This window comes from Oncorhynchus nerka, linkage group LG20 (assembly GCF_034236695.1).
Source record: "Oncorhynchus nerka isolate Pitt River linkage group LG20, Oner_Uvic_2.0, whole genome shotgun sequence".
NCBI lineage: Eukaryota > Metazoa > Chordata > Actinopteri > Salmoniformes > Salmonidae > Oncorhynchus > Oncorhynchus nerka.
Window position 1 is genome coordinate 80,595,439 of NC_088415.1, and position 16,622 is coordinate 80,612,060.

The following is a 16,622-nucleotide window of genomic DNA, read 5'->3' on the forward strand; positions in this document are numbered from 1 at the left end:
AAAATTAGGTACAAACAGGGATGACGGGACTTCAGCAAGTAAGACATATTCTGAGAGCCTTGTCACGCCCAGAGGGCAGGGTTCAGACCCTGGGCCCCGAGCTTAGTGATGAGCTTGGAGAGCACTATGGTGTTAAAGGCTGAGCTGAACAGTATTCTTACATAGGTATTCCTCTTGTCCAGATGGGATAGGGGAGTGTGCAGTGCGCGATGGCGTCATCTGAGTCTCATAAAAGGGTCTGAATACTTATGTAACTAAAGTATTTAAGTTTATTTTATTTTTTATAAATTAGCTAACATTTCTACAAACCTGTTTTTGCTTTGTTATTGTGGGGTATTGTGTGTAGATCATAATTTGTATTTGTGGCCTCAGGATAAGCGGTTTACAGTTTGCACAAAATCCAGTGTAGTTCTTTGAGAGCCATTGCGATGTCGGCTTGAGGGGGATTATACACGGCCGTGACGATGACCGAAGATAATTCTCTCGGGAGGTAATGCGGTCTGTATTTGATGGTGAGCTATTCCAGATCGGGAGAACAAAAGGACTTGAGTTCCTGTACGTTACCACAATCACACCACAAGTAGTTAATCATAAACCCTACACCTCCACCTTTCTTTTTCATGGAGAGTTATTTTTCTGTATGGAGAACCCCGCTGGCTGTATGGACAAGGACAGTATATCTGGAAAGAGCCATGATTCCGTGAAACAGAGTATGTTTCAGTTCCTGATGTCTCACTGGAAGGAGATCCTCACCCTGAGCTTGTCTACTTAATTGTCCAGGCACTGAACATTAGCGAGTAATATACTTGGAAGCGGTGGATGGTATGCACGCCTCCTGAGTTGGACTAAAAGCCCACTTTGTATTCCTCTTCTTAACGGCATCTTGGAGCAGCCCCTAGGACGAGTGGAATTGCCTCGAGGACTACAAACAAAGGAACCAATTCACGAAAGTCTAATTTCTGGTCGAGTGACCACGGATGTAAGTTATTTTCGCCTGTAGGTAATAATGCAAAAATCTTTCTGAGCAAATAATAATAACACTACGCAAAACAAAATACTGCTAAGTTAGCTATGAACAGGGTGACCATATCTGTCGGGGCCATCTTGTTTCAACATTATGAAGAATGGCAACACTGCCATGTTGACCTGAGCCTTGCTGTTGGAAAACCACATTAATGTCCGACTTTCAGCTATCGCACATGCAGTCGGTTGCTTTCCCCTTACCACTCAAACGTGCCCAATGGGGACACACTCTTTTCACGCCATTTTGCCCGATGGGTAGTGCTATACGTCATGGTGAACGTGGGTTTCAATGTTCAAGGACCATAGAATTAGGAATTATAATAATTGAATAGGATCTCTATGGCACATTCAACCGAGAACCATCCGCCTTGGACCTCATTCATAACTTTTTCACCGACATCGCTATGGTGGGTTTATACACTATAGTTTACAATTGCACTTTCATATTAGTACATACTTATGCTTTATTTGAACTAATGATTGGTATCTACCAAGTTACCAATTGGTATCTTCTAAGTGGCTGAACCAGTTTTCCCAAAAGTGAACGATGTTTTGCTTGCTAGCCGACCTACAACATCATTGTCACAATCAAGCCAATCTTGATGATGGTCAGTCCATTTGCCTTCAAGTATAAAGGTGGTGGGGAACATCGTCAAGTACAAAGAAGAGCATGTCAGTAAACGAGTCCAACACCACACAAGCTGCTAGTTTGCAGGAAATCTAGCATCCTCGGTTGCCAAGAGCCAGGCAATTCGGGGGAAATCTGTAGGCTTACGCGACAGGTTTCTTGAGCACGCAGTGGGCAAATGTCCAGTTGTAGATCTCAAGATTTGGGTGGGGGGTTGCCGTAAACTGTTTGCTGGATACCGGGAGCCAAGTCAGCACTATCCATGAGTCATTCTTCAGAGAACACTTATTAGGGGAAGAGGAAGAGATGCTTTCTACAGCAGGGTGGCTTAAGATAACAGCAGCTAACGGGTTGGACATTCCTTACCTAGGTTACCTTGGGTTAGACGTAGAGACCATGGGGATAACTTTACCCGGGTGTGGGTTCCTGGTAGTCAAAGATCCTCCGCAGTCACAGACTACAGTACCAGGTCTCCTTGGAATGAATATCATCAGTAGATGTAGACAACTAGTCCATGCGTTGGATTCTGATTAGAGAGAATCCTTTCAGCGAGTACTATCAAGCCAATCTACTAAGCTTACTTGAATGAAATATATGAAACTAATCAACAAGATTGCATTTCACCGCGATTGGTTAGTCAACATGCAATAATACCTTTATACTGTTAATCACTGAATTATTTGCGTTTAGATTAAGAAGATCCTATTAACTGAGATTACCCATTCCCCCATCCCTCTTCAGTGACGGTGAAGTGAACTTTATAAAAATGCAAACCAATACTTCAGTTCAGTACGATCAATGATAAATACAATGATAAATTGAGTTGTAGACCTACCTGTAGTAGGACTTGCTGCAAGCTGTACGTGTGTGAGCTTCTCTCCCTCTCTCTCTCTCCCCCAATGTGATGAATTCTTTTTTTTTTAAAAACATTGTTTGGTATCGGCGTTGCTGGCTTCTTTAAAAACTGTTAATCTGATGGACTTTAGATGTCCTTGGTCTTATTTATTTGTTTCGGGACCTATAGAGGCATACTTACACAGCAACACTCAAAAAAATGCTGAGTTAAAAACAACACAATTTGGGTAAATATTGGACAAAACACGTTGGGTTATTTTGACCCAGCCAGTTGGGTCACTCAGTTGGGTTACTGATACTGGGTTATTGAGCTATGATCCATCGGGTCAGATCAGAATACTTGAGGGATTGTATAGTAGGGGCCTGGCCTTCAAATAGTTATTTTTGGCCATCCCTGAGAATAAATGTCATTCTGGTTCATTTGTTCTGTTGTATTGTTATCTGCATGTTGAGCACTGACACTTTTTTAAAGCTTTTGTGAGGAGACATGGCCTATTGGGGGCATGGCTTTCATATTGTTATTTTTGCCCACCCGTGAAGGTAAATGTCATTCCATGTTAAGTTTGTAGACTGCACATTTGAAATTTTACTTCAATGTTTTTGCATGTTACATATTTTAATAATATAAATGTAATAACATGATTATTTAAATATTATAACAAAGTGGTAACTGTCCTAACATTGGGATATGCATAGGCCCTTGAGGAACTTGCACTCTTGTTTAAGCCACATAAGTGTCTTTGCTCAACCTTAATATGTGATGACAATGCAACAGAACAGATAAACCGGAATGACATTTACTCTCACGGGTGGCTAAAAAGAACTGAAAGCCGCACCGCTACTAAGCAACACCTCAACCCAAAGACGTGACCCAACTGGCAGGGTCAAAATAACCCAAAGTGTGTTTTTTCCCCTATTTACCTAGCGCTGGATTGTTTATAACCCAGCATTTTTAGAGTGCAGTCTCATTACTTTGTGTGAATTATACTTTAATCAATGCGATATTCAAATAAAAACATTTTTTCAGTTCCTTTCTATTATGTGGCTGCATGAAATTTCAAACAAAGTGAATTAAACAATTGTCACGTTCTGACCTTTATTTCCTTTGTTTTGTATTTATTTAGTATGGTCAGGGCGTGAGTTGGGTGGGCAGTCTATGTTTGTTTTTCTATGTTTTGGGGTATTTCTATGTTTCGGCCTAGTATGGTTCTCAATCAGAGGCAGGTGTCATTAGTTGTCTCTGATTGAGAATCATACTTAAGTAGCCTGGGTTTCACTGTGTGTTGGTGGGTGATTGTTCCTGTCTCTGTGTTTGCACCAGATGGGACTGTTTTAGGTTTTCTCACGTTTGTTGTTTTTGTTAGTTATCTCATGTGTAGTTTCTTTATGAATTAAAGAACATGAATAACCACCACGCTGCATATTGGTCCGCTTCTCCTTCACCACAGGAAAACCCTTACAGAATCACCCACCACAACAGGACCAAGCGGCGTGGTAACGGGCAACAGCAACAGCGGCGCAAAGAGGAATGGACATGGGACGATGTATTGGACGGCAAGGGTTGCTACACCTGGGAGGAGATCCTGGCGGGAAAGGATCGCCTTCCATGGGAACAGGTGGAGGCAGCTAGGAGAGCAGAGGCAGTCGGAGAGAGGAGCCGGCGATATGAGGGAACACGGCTGGCAAGGAAGCCCGAGAGGCAGCCCCAAAAATTTTATGGGGGGGGCACACAAGTGTGGCGAAGCCAGGTAGGAGACCTGCGCCAACTTCCTGTGCTTACCGGGGGGCGAGAGAGACCGGGCAGGCACTGTGTTATGCTGTGAAGCGCACGGTGTCCCCAGTGCGGGTGCATAGCCCGGTGCGGTACATTCCAGCTCCGCGTATCGGCCGGGCTAGAGTGGGCATCGAGCCAAGGGCCATGAAGCCGGCTCTACGCATCTGGTCTCCAGTGCGTCTCCTTGGGCCCGCTTATATGGCACCAGCCTTGCGCACGGTGTCCCCGGTTCGCCTGCATAGCCCAGTGCGGGCTATTCCACCTCGCCGCACTGGCAGGGCGACTGGGACCATTCAACCGGGTAAGGTTGGGCAGGCTCGGTGCTCAAGAGCTTCAGTGCGCCTGCACGGTCCGGTCTATCCGTCACCACCTCCACGCACCAGCCCTCCAGTGGCAGCCCCCCGCACCAGGCTGTCTCTCCGGCTCATCCTTACAGAGGCTCCCGCCTCTCCAGCGCTGCCGGAGCCTTCCTCCTCTCCAGCGCTGCCGGAGCCTTCCTCCTCTCCAGCGCGGCCAGAGCCTTCCTCCTCTCCAGCGCAGCCGGAGTCTCCCGCCTGTTCGGCGCTACCAGAGCTCCGGCCCCTCAGTCCAGAGGCGCCAGAGCTACTCAGTCCAGCGCAGTCAGAGCCTTCCTCTCCAGCGTTGCCGGAGCTTCCCGTCTGCCCAGCGCCATCTGAGCTTCCCTTCTGCCCAGCGCCATCTGAGCTTCCCGTCTGCCCAGCGCCGCCTGAGCCACCCGTCTGCCCAGCGCCGCCTGAGCCACCCGTCTGCCCAGCGCCGCCAGTGCCGCCAGTCTGCAAGGGGCCGCCTGTACCGCCAGTCTGCAAGGGGCCGCCAGTCAGCCAGGGGCCGCCAGTGCCGCCAGTCAGCCAGGGGTCGCCAGTGCCGCCAGTCAGCCAGGGGCCGCCAGAGCCCCTCAGCCCAGAGCCGCCAGAGCCCCTCAGCCGCCAGAGCCCCTCAGCCCAGAGCGCCAGAGCCCCTCAGTCCAGAGCCGCCGCCCCTCTGTCCCGAGCCGCCGCCCCTCTGTCCCGAGCAGCCGCCCCTCTGTCCCGAGCAGCCGCCCCTCTGTCCCGAGCAGCCGCCCCTCTGTCCCGAGCAGCCGCCCCTCTGTCCAGTGGGGTCATTGAGAGGGGTTGCCATGGTTAGAGAGCCACGGAGGCGGACAATGAGGCGGACTAAGACAATGGTGAAGTGGGGTCCGCGTCCCGCGCCAGAGCCGCCACCACGGACAGACGCCCACCCAGACCCTCCCCTATAGGTCAAGGTTTTGCGGCCGGAGTCCGCACCTTTGGGGGGGGGGGTACTGTCACGTTCTGACCTTTATTTCCTTTGTTTTGCATTTATTTAGTATGGTCAGGGCGTGAGTTGGGTGGGCAGTCTGTTTGTTTTTCTATGTTTCGGCCTAGTATGGTTCTCAATCAGAGGCAGGTGTCATTAGTTGTCTCTGATTGAGAATCATACTTAGGTAGCCTGGGTTTCACTGTGTGTTGGTGGGTGATTGTTCCTGTCTTTGTGTTTGCACCAGATGGGACTGTTTTAGGTTTTCTCACGTTTGTTGTTTTTGTTAGTTATCTCATGTGTAGTTTCTTTATAAATTAAAGAACATGAATAACCACCACGCTGCATTTTGGTCCGCTTCTCCTTCACCACAGGAAAACCCTTACAACAATGACATTTATTTACTTCGTCTTTGTGGCTCCCTGATAAAACAGTAACATCCGTTACTGTAGTTAGGCTTTCCAACCTGTTCTCTATGTGTAGCCAGGTGGTAAAAGCACATAGCTGTGTTCATTTATATCCGCTAGATGGCACTGTCCCTTTAAGAGATTCATAAATGAGGTGTGGAAGCGGTATTGGGATTGCGTATGTGCAGTGTGTGAGAGCAAGCAATTACACTGACTGGAGAGCTGTCGTTACTTTAGGTGGGTAAATAATACTTTTTTTATCTTACTCTTGTACTGGAATATACCTTATTTAGCATAATCTGCAATGTATAAGAGTTTGATTTGTAATATTTATGCCAGATGGACATGTTAGCATGTTGATACTCTCAGATTGACACGAGGATGTTAGCTTCTTGCCAGCTGAATACCAGTGCTCTCTGAACCATGTTGTGGAGTTGATAACATTATTTGAAGCGTGAGTAATTATCAGAATTACATTCTGTTTCCTGTAAAGCTTCAGTGTGTTGTACTTTGTTTTGAATTGTAACTTATCTGTTGATATGACATTTCTCCCAGTGCAGTATGGGTCAGATGAGGATCTACTGTTCCATGTGGGGTTAGGGTATCATGTGGACAGTGTGTTTGTAAGTATTCCGATTGTTTTATGACAACATTAATTTTAGTTTTTCATGCACATTGTCATTTTGTTCATGGACATCTTGTACCCAGAAATGTTAGAATGTCCATTCTAACTGGGAACATTGTGGTCTCTGTATTTTCTTGTGTTTTTCTATAGAGAGCAGAGCCACTACCATTTATGTATTTCACTTTGTACTTATTGTACTTAGATTGTTATTATGCACTTTACTAACATATTTATTTCACTTGATTGTGATTTAGTCTTTACTTTATGGGGACTTCACCTTGCGGTGATTTCCCTTCTACATTATCCTATTTTAAATTTAAGCTTTGACAGAATAAACAACCCCAAATTAGTTTGTGTCCTGTGCTGGGTTTACTTTCGCCAGGCTACATATGGCTTAGTGGTATGTTGAATAGATTCCACAATCTGGCCTTGAGTGCTCGGCTTGTTCTCGACATTGTGCCCCCGTTTGCACACTGAAATCTAAGCCCACGGTGAAGTATAGCACTGCCCACCAGGCGAAATTATGTGAAAAGAGTGTCATCTAATAATGACCTTAGATCAGTGAGTGAACTCCCTCAAACAAATGGTATGCTCAAGACAACTTGGAACAAGGAAATCTCTGACCTACGACTTCAGTGCGTTTAAGACAACTGGGAACTCTGAAACAAAGGAGCTCTGCTCGGACTGGGAAAAATTGTTTTGAACAGTCATCCAACTCGGAATTAGGCTAAAACTTGGGCAACATGCCGCATTCACATGCTAGTTGAAACAAGGAAACTGAAATGTTCCACTTGCTAACTAATTATAGTTATACATGTGCCCAGTGGTGCAGTGGTGCCTGGACAAGTGGGTCGTTTTCTGACCCGGTGATACGTTGGGCAGACCGCACCACCCTTGCAGGGGGTGCAGATGCCGTACCAGGCGGTGATACAGCCAGACAGAATGCTCTCAATTGTGCATCTGTAAAAGTTTTAGGGTTTTAGGGTCCAAGCCAAATTTCTTCAGCCTCCTGAGGTTGAAGAGGCGCTCTTGCGCCTTCTTCACCACACTGTCTGTGTGGGTGGACCATTTCAGGTCGTCAATGATGATCTCTGTCTATGAAACCGCTTGCATGTGCGGTGCGCATTTTAGAATAGTGTTTTCCCGCTAATTGTATTTTGAAACATTCACGTGTAGGCCTACTACCGTGTACTTTGCTGTGCCTAAAATGTGAATAGTTTATCAAAATGTAAAGCTAAACATTCCGATCAGCCCTATTAATTGACATGGCTTATACCTCCACTACACTACTTTGATATCTATCAGTGGGGATTAAGAAGTGAGTATATGCAATGCCCACTGAAAAATAAGTGGGTATACGGAGTATACCATCCACTACACCATTGCATGTGCCCCATTCAACCAGTTAGCTAATCAGAAAATTCAGAGTTTCCTAGTTCCGAGTAGCACCTGAACGCTGAATCAGAGCTCTGACTTCTCCGACATCACAATTTTTCCCAGTCTGAGCTGTTCATAATACCTCAGTGGTCTGAGCTCGTTTTTTCAGAGAACACACTGTGCTAAAGCAAATTTATCCTTGATCCAAAAATGTTGTCGGAGGGTGTGACGCAATTTCTGAGCCTCTGGAGGCATGCAGAGGCCAAATTGAGCTCCTTACCGCATCGCCATGTACCTCACAAATGTTGTAACAATGTGGAGGACTCCATATAGCCCTGCATTGACATGATTGATTGATGGTAGGTGGGGGCAGCAGGTCCTGTATAAACACAAACTCACTTCCTTGACAACTTCCTTCACAACAGCTGTGCTGAACAGCTCTGCACTGCTCTATGAAGCGCAAGAAGTATAAATATTTTATGTTTAGCTCACATATAATGTAAAAGTATGCATTAAGGTGTCTGTAATATAATAAATGTGGCAAAAACTAATGTGGACATTAATATATGCATTTCTATAACTTTCTTATTTTTTTTTTTTTACAATGGTGAGGGAGTGCCAAGATGGAAGCTTCAACACAGCACCCCCTATGAATCATCTAGTGTAAGACCAAGGACCTAACCGTGGACTACAGGGTGGAGCAGGTCGAGAGTTCCTCTGTGTCCAAATCACTAAGAACTTAAAATGGTCCAGACACAAGACAGTGCCTCTTCCCCCTCAGGAGCCTAAATGTTTGGCATGGGCCCTAAAATCCTCGAAACATTATACAGTTGTACCATTGATGGCATCTTGACTGCTGGCTGCATCACTGCTTTGTATGGCAATAGCACCACCTTTGATCGCATGGCGCTACAGAGGGTGGTGCGGACAGCCCAGTACATCAGTGGAGGCTGCTGAGGGGAGGACGGCTCATAATAATGGCTGGAATGGAGTCAATGGAATGGTATCAAACACGTCAAAGACATGGTTTCCGTGCGGTTGATACCCTTCAAATGACTCAATTCCAGACATTATTAAGAGCCGTCCTCCCCTCAGCAGCCTCCACTGCAGTACATTACTTGGGCCAAGCTCCCTGCCATCCAGGACCTCTATATCAGGCGATGTGAAAGAAAGGCCTGAAAAATCGCTAAGGACTCAAGTATTTTATTCTTATTTTTGCACTGTTTCTATGCACACTCACAGGACCCCACACACTATGCACACTAATACTCCAACACACAAACAAACACTCACTCCATCATTTGCTCACACACACATAATATGCACATACATTTATACTGACTCTACATACACCCACTCACATACAATCATCATTTTACATTTACATTTAAGTCATTTAGCAGACGCTCTTATCCAGAGCGACTTACAAATTGGTGCGTTCACCTTATGACATCCAGTGGAACAGCCACTTTACAATAGTGCATCTAAATATTTTAAGGGGGGTGAGAAGGATTACTTTATCCTATCCTAGGTATTCCTTAAAGAGGTGGGGTTTCAGGTGTCTCCATTTACAAAGACAAGTTGTTTGTTCCAATGTAACTATAAGACAACAATACCATTCTATCGATCCAGTATCCCTGCACATTGTAAATATGGTACTGGAACTGACACTGTATATAGTGTGCTTACTTACTTTACTGTGTTCTTATCTTGTCTGTTCTTGTTCTACCTTATTTTTAGTATTACATTGTTATTGATTACTGCATTGTTGGGGTTAGAGCTTGCAAGAAAGGCATTTCACTGTACTTGTGAATGTGACATTAAAACATGTAAGTCAAAACTATACTGAACAAAAATATAAATGCAACATGTACAGTGTTGGTCACATGTTTCATGAGCTGAAATACAAAAAACTTCATTCTCTCAAATTTTGGGTCACAAAATTGTTTACATCCCTGTTAGTGAGCATTTCTACTTTGCCAAGATAATCCATCCACCTGACCGTTGTAGCATATCAAGAAGCTATATAAATGGCATGATAATTACACAGGTGCACCTTGTGCTGGAGACAAAAGGCCACTCAAAAATGTGCAGTTTTGTCACACAACACAATGCCACAGATGTCTCAAGTTTGGAGGGAGAGTGCAATTGACATGCTGACAGCAAGAATGTCCACCAGAGCTGTTGCAGAATAATTGAATGATAATTCCTCTACCATAAGCCACCTCCAACATTGTTTTAGAGAATTTGGCAGTGCGTCCAACCGGTCTCACAACCGCAGACCACATGTAACCACGCCAGCCCAGGACCTCCACAACCGGCATCTTCACCTGCGGGAGCGTCTGAGACCAACCACCCAGACAGCTGATGAAAATGAGGAGTGTTTCTGTCTGTAACAAAGCCCTTTTGTGGGGAAAAACTTACTTGGGCCTGGCTCCCCAGTGGGTGGGCCTGGCGCCCAAGTTTATGCCCTCCCATGGCTGTGCCCCTGCCCAGTCATGTGAAATCCATAGAGTAGGGCCTCATTTATTTATTTCAATTGACTGATTTCCTTAAATGTAACTCGGAAAAATCGTTGAAATTGCTGCGTTTATATTTTTGTTCAGTATATATAAATCATTGGTTGTGACTGACTGACTTGTATGGTACAGCTATAGACGATATTTATAGTTTAACTACCGCGAGAGTTGGACTAAACTATTTGAAGCTACATGATGAGTTTTGACTTGCATTTCACTGTTAGTTTAACACAAAATATGTACATTTCCAGTCAATTAAATCGACTGTTTTTTTCGATTAAAGTACTGATGATGGGTGTACTGTTGTTTGTATGCGTGCAGCGTGTAGTTACTGTGATTGGAACCCTAAAATTGGCTACACTAGCCCAGCTACTTCCCACACCGTTGCGGGACCACAGTGGAGCGAAGAAACTGTCCCTTGACCGGTGTTGCCGTTCATTCTTGTATCAAGGTGATATCTAGATGAGTTATTTTTTTGTGTAGGCTACTACTATTCTTGAAATAAAACCATGGGAGAGAAAAAAATGGCCACATACCACCGGCGACACCGTGACTACAGCTGCCCAGAATGAAGCACTTTACATCAGCAAGCACCTCGATACAGCACCGGTGCATTAGTTATTCGTACCAACTTACATTCTCATCGAAAACTCAAAATAAAATAATTGGAGGGAAAACATTGACCACCACCAGCGAACCCGTGAATTCAGCTGTCCAGAAGGAAGCACCTCTATACCACACTGATGCATTAGTCATTCTCACCAATTTGGCTTCTCGTGCTCCCCGATAGCAGTGGCCTTAGCCAATTGACAACTCACTGTGACGTCCATATGATTAGGATATTAGCTAGCTGTCATCACAGATGAATGGGGAAACCCTAGATATCATATTAAATTACTAGAGGCGAGGGGGTGGGCTATGTTATAATCCTCTTCAAAATTCCAGAATGAGGCTAAATCGCAGCCATATTGGTCAGGGGGAAATCCAAAACCAGTCTACGGGTGAATTCATAATTGCCTACAGTGTGTCAGAGTGCGCTCTGGGTCATTCATGCATTCCAAAGCGAAACGCGTTCTGGGAGCAGGGTGTTCTGAATTTACAATGGCAGCCAAGCAACCAAGTTAAGACATGACTGAGAGAACACCTCACTCTGACCATTTTACTCGCCCTAGCAGAGTTCGTTAGGCTGTTTTCATGTTATCTAGAACGTTTCGTGACTGTCACTGTGCTGCTGGCAACAATTTAATTACGTTTCTTTACTGATGTTTAATGACACCATTCATATTCAACGAGTGCTGCGCGTTGGTAAATTCATCCTTTATTCGGTGCTTTGGAACACTCTCTGACAAGAGTGCTCTGAAATCAGAGTAGAAAGCCAGAGTTAGTTTACGAACGTACCCGAAAACGTCCAAAATCTCGCGGTACTTCAATGGTAAAGCTCCTCCGTAGCTTTCTACCATGTAGTCACAACATCCAAGCAGTGCTCGAGGGGAGTTTCACACTGGCAGTGCACTTGAAGGAATGCGGTAAACTTGTCTCATGACTTGACATTCGTTAAAGGTGAGCTTATATTTCGATTAAGAACTTTACTCAAGTAATGATGATAATGATAGCCTACATTTATAACACATTATGAAGTTCGTAACTTCTTCAATATTTACCTTTTAAAAGTGAGAGTAGTTGGTTGGCTACCTGTCCACATCAGTTCTGCCGGTGCGCTAGCCCTGTATATGCGCGGATGCACGGCGTCCTATATGGTGCTAGCGGTGCCCAAGTTTTGTTTATGGCAGTGTTTTTGTGTAAAATAGGCTTCTGCGAGTAGCCTAGTCGATAGAAAACTGAGAGTAATTTTAAAAGAGTTAAATCGACGTAGGCTCATAGACCAAATGCTTTAAAACTCATCACTACACTTTTACAAATTGTCAATCAACTGCAGGCTATTGGGCTTTTTATTTTATTTTTTACTACAGGCTAATATTCAGTAGTATGCCTTTTTTTTGTTTAGACTAGATTATGTAAACAATCATACAGTGGTGGAAAAAGTAGCTAATTGTCATACTTAAGTAAAAGTAAAGATACCTTAAAGTAAAAGTGAAAGTCACCCAGTAAAATTATACTTGAGGAAAAGTCTAAAAGTACTTGGTTTAAAATATACTTAAGTATCAAAAGTAAATGCAATTGCTAAAATACACTTAAGTATCAAAAGTAAAAGCATAAGTCGTTTCAAATCCTTCAGCTGTCATTGTAGGCAGTCATTGTAAATAAGATTTTTTTCTTAATTAACTGACTTGCCTAGTTAAATAAAGGTTGAAATATTAAGCATACCAGAAGGCACACTCATCTGTTTTTTAAATTTACAAATAGCCAAGGGCACTCTCCAACATTTAGACATCATTTACAAACGAAGCATGTGTGGTTAATGATCCACCAGGTCAGAGGCAGTAGGGATGACCAGGGATGTTCTGTTGTTAAGTGTGGGAATTGGACCATTTCCCTGTTCTGCTAAGTATTCAAAATATAACAAATACTTTTTGGTGTCAAGGAAAATATATGGAGTATAAAAAGTACAATATTTTCATTAGGACTATAGTGAAGTAAAAGTAGTCAAAAATATAAGTACTAAAGTACATATACCCTAAAAGCTACTTAAGTAGTACTTTAAACAATTTTTACTAAAATACTTTTTACACCACTGAAATCATAGTAGTCAGCAGCACAAAAAAGGTGTGTGTTAATTACATGGTAGTGAGCTAGAACGGTAAGGTAGGCCAACTACCATCTAAATGTATGGTCTTAGTGCTTGCTGGGGTATGGATGGGATCTAAAAAAGGACATTGAAATATAAATAGGCCATAGGAGTGAATAATTACAATTTAGCAGATTAACACTGGAGTGATAAATGATCAGATGAACATGTGCAGGTAGAGATACTGGTGTGCAAAAGAGCAGAAAAGTAAATCAAATAAAAACAGTATGGGGATGAGGTAGGTAAATTGGGTGGGCTATATACCGATGGACTATGTACAGCTGCAGCATCGGTTAGCTGCTCAGATAGCAGATGTTTAAAGTTGGTGAGGGAGATAAAAGTCTCCAACTTCAGAGATTTTTGCAATTCGTTCCAGTCGCAGGCAGCAGAGAACTGGAAGGAAAGGCGGCCAAATGAGGTTTTGGCTTTAGGGATGATCAGTGAGATACACCTGCTGGAGCGCGTGCTACGGGTGGGTGTTGCCATCGTGACCAGTGAACTGAGATAAGGCGGAGCTTTATGATGTTTATGATGTAATGTTTGAAGGTGTAAACTGAAACATGTCCTGGAGGTCAATATGATTTCATGTTCAGGTAGCCTACCAGTTAGCGAGGCGACTCAGCAACTGGAGGGTTGCTAGTTCAAATCCCAGGTCAGATGGGAAAAATCTAGCGGAAAGTGAGCTGGCAACCTTAGCATTGCTGGTATCAAATCCATGATGCCATTGCCTGCTCTTCCCCCACACCTCTCCAAAAATATGTATTGTGCCTTTCGCAGGGGTTGGGTTTAAAGTGGAAGTCCAATTTTGGTTGGACCTTGTGCAATTGACCAATAGTGATCTTAATTTCTTCTCCTGAACATTGATGTTGTCAGTGTCCTGTGTTCGTAAAATGTGTTTCCTATCCAATTTTATTCAGAAGGGTCTTCCAAATCTAGAGGTTGACTGGACACCTGATTCCCTCAAAGTACCGTGATTGGCTCCTGAAAGATGTCTTCTATAGATCCCTATCAGTACATTGTGGTAAGTAAACATTATCATGTTGTCATTGTCAGGACATTATAGACAGACAAATCATTTTACATTTTGTATGTCCTGTTATCAAATTGTTACTGTGCTAAATGAGTCACACACAGCTAATCAAAGAGATAGATGAAGACATGTACACACACATACGTCAGTGTTACTGACTGTATTAGTACTTCAGGCTGTTGTTTAAGCTGGTTAAATTCTATGAATGTACTGCTTGAGCTATTGGATATATTTTGTCCAGTCATTTGCATCCAGTCTGGACGCCTCCCATCTGGGAAACAGAAAGACTTACTGGAAAGTCTCTGTTGTATTGCTTCTGCAGGTGGAACACCAGTATTCCCATAAGTTCAAAGTGACTGTGGTACGAGCTGAGAAGGTGACCAAGGGTTCTACCCTGGGAGACTTTTGTGAGTTCCTCCATGTTCAAGATAACTCACTGTGTCCACATTACAGTGTTGTGGGTGTGTTTGAGAGATGAGGTGATGCACATAGAAGTGATGTTGTTTTTTCAGTGCCTATGGTTTTTCTCATGTTTAATCACACTGTCTGTGTGTGTGGTTGTGTGTGTATTTCTAAGAACAGTGGACACTCCAGACCCCTACGTGGAGTTGTTCATCCCAACCACTCCAGACTCAAGAAAACGGACGCGGCACATTGACAATGACATCAACCCCATATGGAATGAGACCTTTGAGTTCATACTGGACCCCAATCAGGAAAACACTCTAGAGGTTAACACATTGCACTACACTTTGAACTGAGCTACATTACACTACATAACCCAGCAAGCTAAGGCTAGACACCTTCAAGCATGATGTATTCTTTTTTTGCAGTAAGATAGTAACTTCAGTTATACTTTTGCTTTCAAGAAACCCTATGTTGGGAATCATCTATCAAGATAAATGTATTTTTTTGTATTTCATTGTTTGTGAATTTGCTATTTCAGTTGACATTGATGGATGCGAACTATGTCATGGATGAGACCCTGGGAACGGCCTCGTACTCCATTGCTAAACTCAAAGTGGGACAACCAGAAGTGGTTCCATTCCCCATTGGCAAGGTAGGTCAGTCTTATTCAATTGTATAGATTGCATAGAAAGCACAAGACAGTTGATGTTGTCCACATTGCCTCCATCAAATACATACTGTGTCACAGCACTAAACCCTGTCTAAAAACCCGGTCCTTGTCAATCTCAACAAAAACTTCCTACATCTTGTTTCCCCAGTTAACCAAGGTGTACTTGGAGATGTCGTTAGAGGTGTGGTATGTATAACTGACAATGGGTGCTTCAATTAGTTTTTAATTTTTAGCCGGGAGCATTGACGTCATTCTCTTTGTGGAGATTTAATCTAAAGCTTACTGACATATCCGTTTGTCTCCCTCATCTCCTCCAGTTCATCCACAGACCTACGGTTCAGCATGGCCCTGTGTGACCAGGAGAAGCTGTTCAGACAGACACGCAGAGACCGGGTGATGCTGGGCATCAAGAAACTACTCAACATGGAGAAAGGACAACACCTCCCCACCTCATTAAGAGAGGTACGACCATAAACATAGTAGAAACTGAGGCCTTCTATGCATTTTTCGGTGTATCTCAAGTGTCAAATAGAGAATGGAGTTTTATTGCTGATTCAAAAGGGAGATATACAGACAAAATCAGCTAAGATGATTCACAATGACAGTAGTGATCTCTGACACGTGCCTTGTCATTTTGTGTATGTTTGTGTGCATATTTGTACGCCCGCACATGTGTGTGTGCATGCATGTGTGCCTGTGTACGCGTGTGTGTCTATGCAGGTCCCTACAATCGCCATCGTGGGGTCAGGGGGAGGGTTCAGAGCCATGGTGTGTTTCTCTGGAGTGATGAAGGCTCTGTATGAGTCTGGAGTTCTGGACTGCGCTACCTACGTGGCTGGACTTTCTGGATCTACCTGGTTAGTAGGAACACTGCTTTCATTCCACTGTACTTATAAGATCATTGGAAAGCAACATACTTCAACTGTTTATAACTACCATTCCTATGCTAGTACGAAAACTGACCAAGTAATGACGTAATTATACACAGAAAGTGATTGTGTCTCTCTCTCTCTCCCCCCCCACCAGGTACATGTCTACGCTGTACTCCCACCCTGAGTTCCCTAAGGGTAAGGGTCCAGGGGAGATCAACCAGGAGCTGATGAGGTGTGTGAGCAGTAACCCACTGAGGCTGCTGCTGCCCCAGAACATCAAGCGCTACATCAAGGCCCTGTGGAGAAAGAAGGCTGCCGGGCAGCCCGTCACCTTCACCGACATCTTCGGCATGCTCATCGGGGAGACGCTAATGCCCGGGGTGAGATATGGGTGCGATATCAGAAAATGT

The 16,622-nt window shown here is 44.0% G+C and overlaps 1 protein-coding gene across 3 annotated transcripts in view; it reads left to right on the forward strand.

Annotated features, from left to right (window-relative positions):
- The first annotated feature begins 11,938 nt into the window (after nucleotides 1-11,938).
- The window catches only part of LOC115103208 (cytosolic phospholipase A2-like), a 30,181-nt gene continuing 25,497 nt past the window's right edge, over nucleotides 11,939-16,622 (forward strand). Inside the window, exons 1-9 of one of the 3 annotated variants that reach the window (XM_029623986.2) lie at nucleotides 11,939-12,046; nucleotides 14,150-14,253; nucleotides 14,585-14,669; nucleotides 14,845-14,993; nucleotides 15,209-15,322; nucleotides 15,489-15,526; nucleotides 15,658-15,802; nucleotides 16,061-16,197; nucleotides 16,367-16,592. In XM_029623986.2, the coding sequence (XP_029479846.1) occupies nucleotides 14,221-14,253; nucleotides 14,585-14,669; nucleotides 14,845-14,993; nucleotides 15,209-15,322; nucleotides 15,489-15,526; nucleotides 15,658-15,802; nucleotides 16,061-16,197; nucleotides 16,367-16,592 (927 nt within the window). In that variant the 5' untranslated portion in view covers nucleotides 11,939-12,046; nucleotides 14,150-14,220. Of the gene's footprint in view, nucleotides 12,047-14,149; nucleotides 14,254-14,583; nucleotides 14,670-14,839; nucleotides 14,994-15,208; nucleotides 15,323-15,488; nucleotides 15,527-15,657; nucleotides 15,803-16,060; nucleotides 16,198-16,366; nucleotides 16,593-16,622 lie in introns of those variants that run through there. The other 2 variants (XM_029623987.2, XM_029623988.2) reach the window with 2 other exon arrangements.